We start from the raw sequence: 13,006 nt of genomic DNA, 5'->3' as shown, positions 1-13,006 counted from the left end.
CTATCAACAACATTACTGACAATATTTCAGTCAATTGGGTGATATTGTGTTTAGAAATAATTTTTATATTGAAGTTAAAATATAGGGAAATATCAAATTTGTAATGTAACATATATAGATACATTAATGCCCATATGTGATTTGTTGTGAATGGAAAAATAATAGGAAAGTGTGAATTTCTAATCACACAAGATTACTTGGTATTAAGAGAGGTGAAGAAAAAAATGTAGTTGTTACCGAACTGATACTGATACTTTGAATGATATATTGAATTTAGGAACAGCTTCTACTATATGTTCTTCAGAAACCCACATGAATCAAATAAAAACTTTAATCAATACACTTTAAATGGTAAAACAATAAAGCAAAATACTTCAGTATTTTCACAACAGAGCTGTTTGATGAAATTTTCGTTTAAAAGCCATATACATTTTGCATGGGACTAACTGAACTGGAATCTGTATCAGCTAGAGAGAGCAGTGCTGTCTCTAACTCATTTAATTATTGGAGATTACTAAATTAGACTCTTCAAGAATCCAAGCAAAGACAAAGTGAAGTAAAAGAGCATTAATTTGGAAATAAGTCACATGATGACTATGAAGAAAGAAGATTTTACTTTGCCAAAAAGACAAGATTTTCCAGAGACTGATATACACTGACTACAAAAACATGATGTTATAGTTCAGTACCAAAAGCCAATCTTAAATTTACTTTGATGTTGAAGTACAATCATAAAATGTTCCATTCTGCAGGACTGCTATCCTTCAGATTTAATGAGTACTTAAAATAAATAAGGAGAAACTTTTGAAATATGAGTACAACTTAATAAGATTAAATATCAGAAATTTAGCTCTACCTTTATTCAGAGCACAGCCTACCTCACACAGTTTCTGTAACAATTCAAGTTTGCGACGAATTGAAGAAATGCTTTCTGAAAACGTTGATTGGAACAGGATGCAAAATACACGTTCTGAAAAGTTGGGAATTAGCGAGAGTTCATAGAGGAACCTGCAGAAGTATTTAAAGAAAATGATTTAGTTTGCTCTCAGTAGGCATATACTTTCTTTCCACATACCCTCCATCCTTATAACATTTCTAGTTAGTCTAGTGTAGTGTGGAAAGGTTTCTGAAGGGAGCAAAATTGCTCTTTCATAAATTTGTTCTTACTGTTCAGGCTTATCCAAAGACTTGGCATTTTCTTTTTCCTTCGATGCCTTGCTATGCTTTTCTATTTTTTCTAATTCATCTGATTGTGCTCTCTGGAATAAAGAAAACAAAGTAATTAAAAAGTGTTAAATCAAAACCTAGCGAAACATAAGGGATAAAAATGCCTTTGTAACAAATCTACAGACTTTTATTTTCCTTCAGGCATCTGCTTATGGTAAAACCACTTAGTTCGTGGAGTGATTTTAAGAATAAATACATCTGATGGGAAACAGAATATCTTCCAAATAATATTACTGATAAATAGTAATCTGCAAAAAGTTTATTTATTGAACCATGCATTGAGACAATAATCTTCATCCCCACTTCATTTTCCTTGGCTGTTTATAGCCTAGGATCAAAGAACTGCCTTCTTGCTTACACCACTCTTTCCAAATCTGTTGGGTTGGATTTAAACGCAATCTAATCTTTAAACATACATATTTTATGCCTTTTTAACTAAATCAAAATGGATCTGTACTGAAATTTAAATTTTATTTGGTATTTAGAAAAAGTTGATTTTTAAGGAACTACTGTGCACACTCTAATTCATGAGAAGTATTGCAGACTACTATTTCTCTCGAGTAAAGTGATTTTTTACTTTTATCTTAATAAGCCAAAACAATGATATGTAAATTGCTTAGTATTTTGGAGAACCCTGTGGTACACTGTGCAGTCTTTTCTTCAGTATTCCAATCAGGAGAAACAGTCTTGCTTCTGTGCTCCATGTTACTATTGTTCCATGTTGCATGTTTCAGCTATGATAGTGGAAAATGGATGGCATGGAAAGGAATGAAAATGGAATAGAGATTTCTCATTCTTGCTGTGTTTTTGTTGTTGTTGTTGTTTCTCCCCCTCTCACATCCATGGTAGTTTTCAAAATAGATTGTGGATAGATTCAAAGCAAAAGACAGGCTGCACGTGCATTCTTACTTACAGGCTTTTACAAGTTTAGCAGAAGAGGCACAGAACTGTCTAAAATCCTACTGCCCTGGCTTAATCAGGGATCTGAAACTGGAAAGTCAGATCGGGAGAGTCATTTTGACGTTGTTGAGGATATATTCTAACGTGAAAAGGGGGAACATGATGATGTGGCCAGAAAGGTGAAGAGATTGAAAATTCACTTAGAGCAAAACTGCTTCAGAGCTTCTTTGATCATTTCAAGAAGCGTGGAAGTGACCGTGGGCCATCTGCCTCCTCTATTTTTAGTTGGGGTTGTTGTGGATATACTTTCAGGGTCTCTGCCTCTAAAATAGTCTGATCTTGGCTATAAAATACTCTGACAGATAGAAAATACTGTAAACAATTGCATTCTTCACTTTTCAGCAAAAAAAAACCTTGCTCCTGACAATAAGATGCACCAGTTGTATCTGTATCAGAATCACAGAATGGTCAACCTGGAATCTTCTAGTCAAGCATCCAACTCAAAGCTGGGTCACTCAGAACCATGTGCAATTGGGTTTTTAATATTTCCAATGAGAGAGATCACTCCAAGTGCAGTGAGTTTGGACTCAACTCTGTTTGTAAGATACACTTAAAAGAAAGCCAGGTTCCCTTAACTATGTTAACTCTACTATTCTTTTAACCATGGCAAAGAAAAAGAAAAGTTACTAGATATGTCAAATCACAAAAAACCTTGAAGAATCAAAGAAACAAAAGAAAAACAATCAAAGAAAAGCATGCTTAATGGAAAAAAAATACATTTGATTATGTATTAAAATAGCTTTTGTTTTATGATTTCAACTATGTTACTTTTTATCACTTAAGCTACTTAAATTATTTACTTTGAGTCTTTCTCTAAATTTATATTAAATACTTAGCTGCCAAATTATTTAAATTAAATCATTATTTTCACAGAAACATCCAAAAACATATTGAATATTTTTTGTATTAAAATCCCAACATACTCTTTGATTATGAATACCTTTGATTAAAATCAAATATAAAGAACAGCATTATTAGCTATTATAGTCATAAAATAATTTTTAACAATAATCTAAATTGGTGGATTCTCCTAAAAAGTTATTTCAATTACAAAATGTTGCATTTTAAAAATAGTATTATAAGGATAATATATTTTTAACCCGTGAGGTCAACTCACACATCATAAATTTGTTACAGTATCACCCAGTCTGTCTTCTTGCCCAAGCAAAATCAGAACTCTACTCTGTTCAAAGCTTTTAGTGGAAGAACCCACAAGCTCTCCAGCAGTCTATTGCAGCTCTTCACTATCCTCAGTATTGGATTTCTTTTTTTCCTAATAGCTTATGAAATTTTCACATGCTGCATGCAATTCACTGTCCAACTGCTTTCTCTGATGCAATCTATTTTCTCAGGCAAACATCCCTGCTTCACTATGGACAAATCCACTCCATTCACTTCTCCTTAGTAAATCTGGCTTCCTAGGCCTCTGTCCAAACACAGTGTTGATCTCTCTCCTTTCTTCCAACAGTCCACACCTTTCTCAGAGTACTACTCAAAACAGGGAATTCCTCCCATCCTACTTAATGGTGTCTAGTATGGAAACATTTTTAATATAGTATATATGTATATAGTACATTTTTAAATAAAATACTGCCTGGTTCCAAACTTCTACCAGAAAGCTGAGAAGCCACAGTCACTATAATCTTTCATATAATTGTAGATCCCTATGATTGACAGGGCACTCTTTTCTAAGCAGCTTGCTTTTTATTTTATTTTATTTTTTAATTTATAGATTATTTTTAATGTGTGAAAAATTTATTGTGAGAGTTGAAGGGTGAATAAAGTCAGCCAAAAGAAATTCTCAAACTTATCACATAGCTTTTCATAGAGCTATTTAGCTTATCTTCCCTAGGCTTTTTTTTTTTCTTTTTTATGAGAACATTGTGTGAATCAGCGTCAAAGGCCTTTCTAAAGTCAAGATACATGTCATCTTCAGCCTTTTTTGTTGTTATTACTCCTTTCAAAGCCTCTAATTCTGATATATTATGAAATGAGATTGGTTTGGCACAAGTTGTTCTTGGCAAAGCCATAATGGCTGTTACTCATCCCATCTAATTGACTGAAGATAAGTACTAGGAACTAATTATATGAGCTGCTATTTTTCTAGAAATTAGGTTGACAGAAACAAAATTAAAATACAACATGAATATCTACGTTACCATACAATGAAGAAAATACTAATTTTAAAGGTTTTTTTCAGTGTTTCTAACTTTCCGACTTAGACTGCAGAAGCTTGCAGGTTCTGTTAGGAAGAAAAGCCTAAAACCTTTTAAATTTTGTTAAAAAAAATCTGAAAGGATAGCACTTAGAAATATTTCAAAACAGTAGTTAAAGAGAAACATTGCGGCAAGGAACATACAGCTAAACAGTTATTTGCCAGTTCTTTAGAAATACTAAAATGTTAGACTATCTCCTCTTCTGGCCTTCCACACATAGTGAACTATTAGAGTGCTTATCGAAACAATCTATTACACACATAAATGATACACTGATCAAGTTTAATGTTTCTCTACCAAATCCCAGGGGCAAAGGTTAGGCAGACTCACTGTTCCTTATTCTAACATTGTATATGTGAAGAAATAACAAATAGTAGAAGAACAAAGGCTAAGTATGGGAAACCCAAGTAAAGCTCAAGAGTTATGGCTTACAGTCTTCACCATGCTAAGAGGACAAGTATACGATACATGTTCAATGTTCAGAATCCAAACTGTATTTCAATCCATAAATTTGGCTCTGTTATCAAGAAATGTGATGTGTATTTTCAATTATGATAGAGGAGAAGCAACGACACTTCTGCACAAGTATTACAGGAGATTGTTGCTCAAATGGTTTCCTGCTAGCTTATTTTTGTCTGATTAATGTTTCTATTCCCTGATTTGCAGATGGGTATTATTAAATAAATACAAACTTTTCTAATACCTGCCTATGTTTGTACCAAAAGGGAACACACTCAATAATTATTTCTCATAAAATTCGTTAATCTAGTTACACCTAGCACCTCTCTGAAAGTCAGTGCTATTTATCTTGGATTTCATCTATTATATGATATCATAAATAGAACAAAAGCGTGTAATATGCTTGACTTTTATACTAAGCACATCTAAAGAACAGCCAACATACAGACAGAAGTGCTTCAAAAGTACTTTACATTAGACTAGTAGAGTATACTTATGAGCATAGGTAGGATGAAGTTTAGGGCAGTGTTGAATCTTTCATTTTACAACATAAATCTTACACTTTTTGTTTTTGCCCACATTATAGCCTTAACTCAGAACATGAAGCAGTTAGTGGGTTGCATGTGTGTTGTGTGTACACACATGCATGCAAGTGCGTGAGTGCACATGTATGATTTGGAAGTTAATGTAGCATTTCAAAAGCAAAGTGACTTGGAAGTTCTAAAGAATATTTTCAAAAATAATTGAAAGATCAGGGATATGCAGAGATGTCTAGGTTTATGGTAACTACAAAACTCCTTAAAAGCTGAGTCACATAGAAGAAGTCAGAATGTGCAATCAACTGCCTTTGAGGAAAAACAATAAAAGTCTTTGAGGAAAAACAATAAAAGATGTTTTTTTTTTTTGAAAGCAATGACTAAAACCATTTAAAGATACTGATAGAGCAGAGGCTACTCATTTTCCCCATAAAAATGTTTACTTGCCTGTAACCACACAAGGCCCAATGACATATCCTGAATTTATAAAACTATATTAAATTTTGTTTACCTTCTTCCTCTTTAGTGCTGCTATGTGTGCTATGTGTGCAGATCTTAAGAAATTTGTAGAGACAACTTTTACATTGTAGCAAAATTAACAAAACTCAAAAACTTTTGAGTGCACAGGATAAAATATTTTAAAATATCATATAGCATGACAAATATAAATGGTTCTTTCATCCCCAGAGTCCATAAAGGAAGTTAGAACAAATGAAAATTTAAAAACTACTGTAATGCTAAATTAGCAAAATGAAATAAAGCTACTGAAAGGTAAAATATTGTCAGATTGTCAATGCATATTTAAACCACTTTATGAACAAAACTATATAATAATATGTAAAAACTATGTGAGCGTGGCAGATAATGCCAAGCCTCTCAATAACAGCTAATATTACTAAACTATTGAGAACCTGGGTCTTTGGTGGCGTGTGGGTTTCTTCATTTATAAAAAGTCACTAAGATGTATACATTAACTATGTGGTTTAACAAGACTTTAATTCCACAGCAAACAGGAATTGACCCCTTGGGATTGTGGCTTTTGAAATTAGGGTGTGTTTAGGCTTGGAGACTGCCCAAATTTCATTCACATTTAAGGCGGCAAAGAACCATGCCAGACATAGGCAATCAGGAAAAATGATTACTTTTTGACAGACGACTGTAAAACAAATGCTCCCATATGTTCCATAGAGATCAAATAGAAAGGCTGAGTACTACTGATATTTAAATTTCTAACAACAACAACAACAAAAATGAATAAATGCTAAGAACTAAAAATTGAATTAATGGCTAGAAAGTAGGGGAATGAGGCAGCAGTTATCCACATTAAACAATGCAGAATGAGGTTGAGAAATAAGGGAGGAGTCAAACATGCCAATCCCTCTGGTACCACCCGCTACTTTATTTATTTATTTTTTTAATTGAACAGCATTGTGAAGCTTCCAGGGGATGCCAAAAGCCTGGAGTGCAAGGTCTGAGGCATTCTAACCAAATGCCATCCCACCCAAAAGAAAAGACAACAAGAGAAGAGATTGAAAGGAAAAAAATAAAAAGGGTGGAGTGTAGGGAATTAATGGTTTTACAAAAAATGGCTTTGTAAATAGCTTTACAAAACAGATGAACCAGGATTAAAATAAAACCCAGCTATCCTGAAAAAGTTTTTGTTTGTTTGTTTTTTGTTTTTGCATTCTTGTGCCTAAATTAATGCAGTAATAAAGTTGTGCTGATACGTCTTCCCATCCAAACTAAGAAATATATCAGAGTCATTCAAACATTTCAAGCATTGCCTGAGATTACCATACGTATTTTCTCAATTATCAGGACTATATTTCCTAAACATTTTATGCAATTAGTTAAAATAAGAACACAAGGAACAACAGTATTCTATGACCCTGTGTGTGCAGGGGGATTGGACTAGATGACCTCCAGAGGTCCCTTCCAACCTTAAGCATTCTATGGTTCTATGATTATTTCAGTGAATTGCAAAGTAATGCATTACAGCAGCATTTAGAAGTATATCAGAGGCAAGATGGAGAAACTATCTGGAAAGCTTCCTATTAGGACAAATATAATGTGAAAAAGTAAAAGTCTGCAAAAAATGATCATAACAAGAGTATCTACACTGAACTTTTCAGGACACAACCTCTCACACACATGCATATGCAATATATAAAATGACTTAAGTGTTTTGCATTCCACATTTGCAGAATAGAATATAGGTATGCTATGTAAGGAACAGGGTGAAATTAATGCAAAATGAAAATCACACAGGTCCATACAGCAGTTCTAGGACATAAGGATGTGAAATGTTTAAAGCATAAAGATTTCAGGCAGTTAGGATCAGTTTGCTGGTTGGCCATTATCTTCTTGAGCAGTGTCAAGTGAGTTTTGTCAAGAATAGAATGTGTAATACTGTTTCCTAGTACTTATTAGATAGTTAAAATACCTTTTCAGTATTTTCTGTAAAGACGACTCGGTCTTACAATCTCTCTTCATGCCCCGAAGTGGATTATTTATGAGAAATTTCATAAATTATTAAATCGTTCCAGAATTGGGCATAAAAAGACACAGTCCAAAAACCAAAGATGTGAAAGGTATAAAAGTGATGACTATATTATCAAAATGATAATGTGAGGGAAAATAAGAAAAAGGGGGAAAAAAGGGAACAAAATAAAAAACCCATATACTGGTCTTCAATGCAATTCTGCTCCTCACAGCTTTGTTTAAGACTTTCAGATTCTTTGAAAGTGAAGTCTTTTCACTCTCTTTGGAGATACCTTTTCTCCTGAACAGGGAATGTACTCTGAGGGGGAACGATGCCCAGTGACCTCAGCTGGAGACTGAAACACACACTTTTTGACACATTTGTGACATGTACCTTTTTCAGTTTTGTAAGTGACTAATTTCATGGAGTTTTGGAATATGCCCTAGTATATACCTTAGGATTCTTTATTATGTATACCTACTAATCAGATGTTCTCTGATGTAGCTGAGGTTCATGAGGCCCCTAGAGCTTGCTATACTATTTTTATTAAATCAACCTAGAGTAAGTCTTTAAACAAGTTGAAATTAGTTTGGATGAGGTCATGAAATAACAGCATTTGAAAGCTTCACTTCCCCAAATGGAATGATTACTTTTATTAAAACAAATGCTTTTTACTGTTATATTAATGAGGCTACCATGGGAAGCCAATGGTCTGAAGTGCAAGGTCTGATTTATACTGATCAAGGACTGCCGCATCCAGAAAGAAATGACAAAAAAGGAGACAGAGACTGAGAGTACAACTAACCTCTATTCATTTAGAAGCTGCTTAGGTTACTTATATTAAAATGTATGCACTTTCATAGATTCTGAGTCTTGTAAAAATAAAGCAGGCTATATAAAGTGCACAACTAGTACAATTCAGTTGCTTATCACTATGTTTTTGCCTAAAGCAATGAAAAATTTGCTTCAGAGCAGGACATATTCTTCACCTTTGTTACTATTACTGATGCAATCTCAAATACCTTCACATGGAGCTACAGTATTCCTACACTAGGTAGGAAACTTCCTCTGATTACTCACATTCTCATAGAGGGCTTGAAGGGTCTCTAGGTCAACTACAGAGTTGTCCAAGTTCACAACAGCTATAAAAAAGACAAAAGTAAAAAAAGAATTAGTTGTCAAGATGATAATCCAGCTGTGAAAGAAGCACAATACTCAGCAACAGTTTTTATGACCTACTGGTCATACAGCTTAAGGGTTTTAACTTTATTAATGCCTTGAACAGTGCTGTTCCTAGGACTATGGCTAGAAACCTGGTGGAGCCAGGTGTCAAGTGTTAAAGAATTCACCCTCCTCCCCCAAACACACATACACGATCCCATGAGCACAGCCAAAACCAGAGATCAGAGATAAGCTTTACATCAGACTTTCACGGTCCAACTGAAAGTATTATAAAAATTTGTAAATCTGCACCACAGCCACACACACACATAACAAAGCCCATTCCTGTCACTGGTTGGCTTCAGTCTTAAACTGATTAATCCGCAAGTCAGCCAGTTAACTTCAAGACACCCGACAAGGGTCAAGTCTTCTATGCACTAAGCCGACAGGTTTAGTACAGATACAAAATATACCTTTCCTGTTCCCAACCAATTCTGGTGCCACACACATACTGTACTTTTTCAGTGTCAAAATCTGGTTCTGAAGCATGGAAAGGGTAACTTATATCTTAAAAAAAAAAAAAAAAAAAAAAAAAGCATGGGGAGGAGTGGGGTAAGGGAAGTAACTGGTAGGAACACAACTTACCTCCCCACTCACCTCCCCACTCATATTAGGACTGTTACATGAAACACAGAAAGGTTTATGCAAACTGATGAAAATATTCTCATGTAATAAAAAAATATTTTAATTATTTTTTGAATCATTCTTAACATATTAGTGCAGTTTTCAGTCTTCCATATATATATATATATATATATATATATATATATATATTTACAAGCACATTGATAATTTCCTTTAATGGCTGGATAAATCTAGTTTTGCTTATCCAGATTTTGAGTCTTGAAGAAAATTTAGAATTCTGCTTTAGAAAACACATGCTGGTTCTGACTATTTCCACCACACTCCACCAGTTTTTCCTATCTTATCCTTCATTCAATTGCATCGTGGATGGGGTATGCTTGAGCTTGTACATGTGCAAACCAGAATAACCCCCTAGACAAGATTAATCTAGAAATTGCAATGTTGATAATTCGTGGAAACTCAGTGTTGGGTTTCTTTATCTCCTTATAAATCCATGTCCTTAACTGTCACAGAGAAATTCTGTGTATACACCTAAAGATTACAGACAATATAATTCAAGCTCATTTGTTTCTGATTGCTTTAAAACATTCAGAGATACCACTCTGAGTCTGGGACTCATCACATTTCCTCTTTCCAGGCCTGAGGCATAGTTTTGGTTACTGCATAAGAACATTATAAACAAAGAAGTGTTGATCCTGATTAAACTAAAAAGGATACACTATAAGCAGGACAAGAAACTAATTTTTAGGCCTAAAATCAAAATAATTTGGAAGTAACAGAATTTCCTGAAGTAATAATAAAAATATTTTTCCATTTTTCCTTTACTCCAAAGCAAGGGAATCTGAAAGATAATAGCAGCTAAACAGTTTTAGGAAGCACCACGCTTGATTTTATTTCAGAGAAGAGGGTCTGTGCAAGAATCTGCTACTATTTGCTATATTTTAAATTTTTATTGTTGTTTTTCCAGAGTGACAATTGTAATAACAGAAACAAAGATACTATTCAGTAAGTTATGCTAGTATACGTTCTATTCCCTTATTAAATAGGGCTGTTAGCATGCTTAAAATATGTTAAATTTACACTGTGTAACCGGAAACTAAACAACATGTAAAGAAAAACTGGATCTACATCAGTGCGAGTTCTCTTCTTTAAGAAGACATATACATAGAAGCACATATAAGAACAATGTTATTAAAATCAGGCTATATTATGAAACCCAGTTTGTATTACCTCTCTCTTTCAGCATTTTAATCTGATGCAATAATTTTATATATGAACACAACCACCAAAGTTTCAACCCTCCGGCTCTTTATTTTGACTTCCTGGCTGCGTTCTCCATGCAAGTACCTTCCCCCGCCCCGAGACTGCCTACCGCTGCACTAAGAAATACGGCATAGGCTCCTGGCCTGACTTGTTCCCAATGTTAAGATCACCCATGGATTACTTAGGGAGCAATAGAACACTTTTGTTTGAATGCTTGCACGAGATAAGAGCATGCCTGGCAAACACGATGGTGCCAGGTCTGTGTACTTTCAACAAAACAGGTATGCAGAAGAGTGTGCAGACTTCAGGGAGCTGCTTGAAACAAATCAGCCTGAGACAAGGACTTAAAGAAATTAGATATTAGTATACACATGTTTTGAGATTTAAAAAAAAAAAATTAAAAAGAGAGATAAATGTATTTCTACAGAGAGATGCATATGCTCATAAATAACACTAACATCCCACTAGGATTTTAAAATGTAGGCAATTTTCCTGGGAAAAATCAATAATTGAAAAGAGAAAAAAAAAAAAAAAAATCAAGTCACTTCTGTCCCTTGGCAGTACTGCAGCACTGCAATGCAGAACACAATGTGGGCAAAATAAATCTCCACTATTACATACTTATATTTCATTACCTAGACAATTAGAACTGATAAAAGCCAATAACGCTTTCTTACTAACCGGCTAAGCACATATATGCTTGCGTCCATCAGTGTGACGACACAAAACAGACTTAAATATCTAACCAAAGGATTCCATGTGCACTGGCAAAATAATAATGAAATATATAGACATTAATTTCCCCCATATCCAAACCTACCCAAATCCACACACAAATCTGCACAGATTTAAAACCACAAATGAACAACCTGATTGTTCTTAATCACTGTCTTAATTTTTTTATATATATGTTTATATGATATCTACTTATTACAAAGAGGGCGTGAAGGGAATAGCAACAGGGTGTTTGAGACTCTAAAGGTCAGAGGAAAGACAGGGGCACTTTTCAGCAGACTTGTGGGAAATATAAAACCTTGCTGCCTAGTTACAAGAATTTTTTGACTTGTTTAAGCTTTTCCTGACAGTCTCATTATTTTTGTCACAATCAACATGGAAATGAAACCTACTATCTTTGAAGAAGAACTTACATCTTTCTTATGTAATTACAGAAGAACGTACAAATTTTAGCAAAATGGAAAACTTTCCAGTTCTGTATTTCTAAAATACATGCTGTAAAATAAATTTGGCTAGTCAAAACTTAGGAGTTCCAAGAATAATTATTCCAAACATTTGGATTCAACTTTAATGTCATAGAACTCCCATCAGCTGAAACTCCCTTATGCAAGGATTTCAGAAGGCTGGTACTTTTCTGTACATACCTTTGTCCTCTCATGTCTTATCTTTTTTCTTTTTCCCCAGTGCAGGCTTCAAATTACTATACTATCCATTCCTCTGGCCTTTCCAAGAACACTTCTTATGCTTTTGTCTCTTAGGACTCTATCCAGAAGTGAGTGTCCTCTTCTTGAGGCCTTCCAAAAGCACCACTGTCTTTCCAAACTGACTGAGAACATTTCCAAATCCTACTTGACTGACAAGCATTTGCTGAAGCAAAAACACCTTGATTTTCCAAAAAGGGTTCTGTACTAGTCTGCCGTACTCAGATCCATGCTTTGATAATGGAGAACTGGGGGGAAGGGATGGAGAACTCCTCCCTGCTCCAGGATCTTCACGCTATTTTCCACCACAACTGTCTTCCTCCTCCATGGCTCGCCAGAAACTAACTGGTATCCAAGAGGCCATTGCTTTTTTCCTCCTGCACAATTTTGCCTCTTAGCTTTCACCTCTGCTCCATTTCTCCAGCAGAGCCACCTGCGCATTTTCTTCCCCCAAAGCTTCAACTCTCCTATGTCAAATGGCAGCAAATGTCACAGGGGCAGACTGATTCTTCGGTTCTAAATGAAAAGTTCCCCACTTGTACAGTAGAGACTCTAGTAGAGATGTTTAGTTTATTTAGATGCTTAGATGTCTAGTAGAGAGTCAGTCACATGTGTGGCCCA

General features: G+C 34.7%; 1 protein-coding gene across 1 annotated transcript in view; it reads right to left on the bottom strand.

Annotated features, from left to right (window-relative positions):
- Positions 1-13,006, bottom strand: part of FMN2 (formin 2) — a 153,722-nt gene that overhangs the window by 58,255 nt on the left and 82,461 nt on the right. The window contains exons 10-12 of the mRNA XM_088524283.1: positions 8,961-9,022; positions 1,168-1,259; positions 879-1,008 (exon numbers count right to left, since the gene is read on the bottom strand). Of these exons, the coding sequence (XP_088380409.1) occupies positions 879-1,008; positions 1,168-1,259; positions 8,961-9,022 (284 nt within the window). The remainder of the gene's footprint in view (positions 1-878; positions 1,009-1,167; positions 1,260-8,960; positions 9,023-13,006) is intronic.

This window comes from Tinamus guttatus, unplaced genomic scaffold (assembly GCF_059628265.1).
Source record: "Tinamus guttatus ecotype Peru unplaced genomic scaffold, ASM5962826v1 Tinamus_guttatus_pri_ptg000208l, whole genome shotgun sequence".
NCBI lineage: Eukaryota > Metazoa > Chordata > Aves > Tinamiformes > Tinamidae > Tinamus > Tinamus guttatus.
Note: the sequence above shows the minus strand (reverse complement) of the source record. Positions and strands in the feature narration are given on the sequence as shown.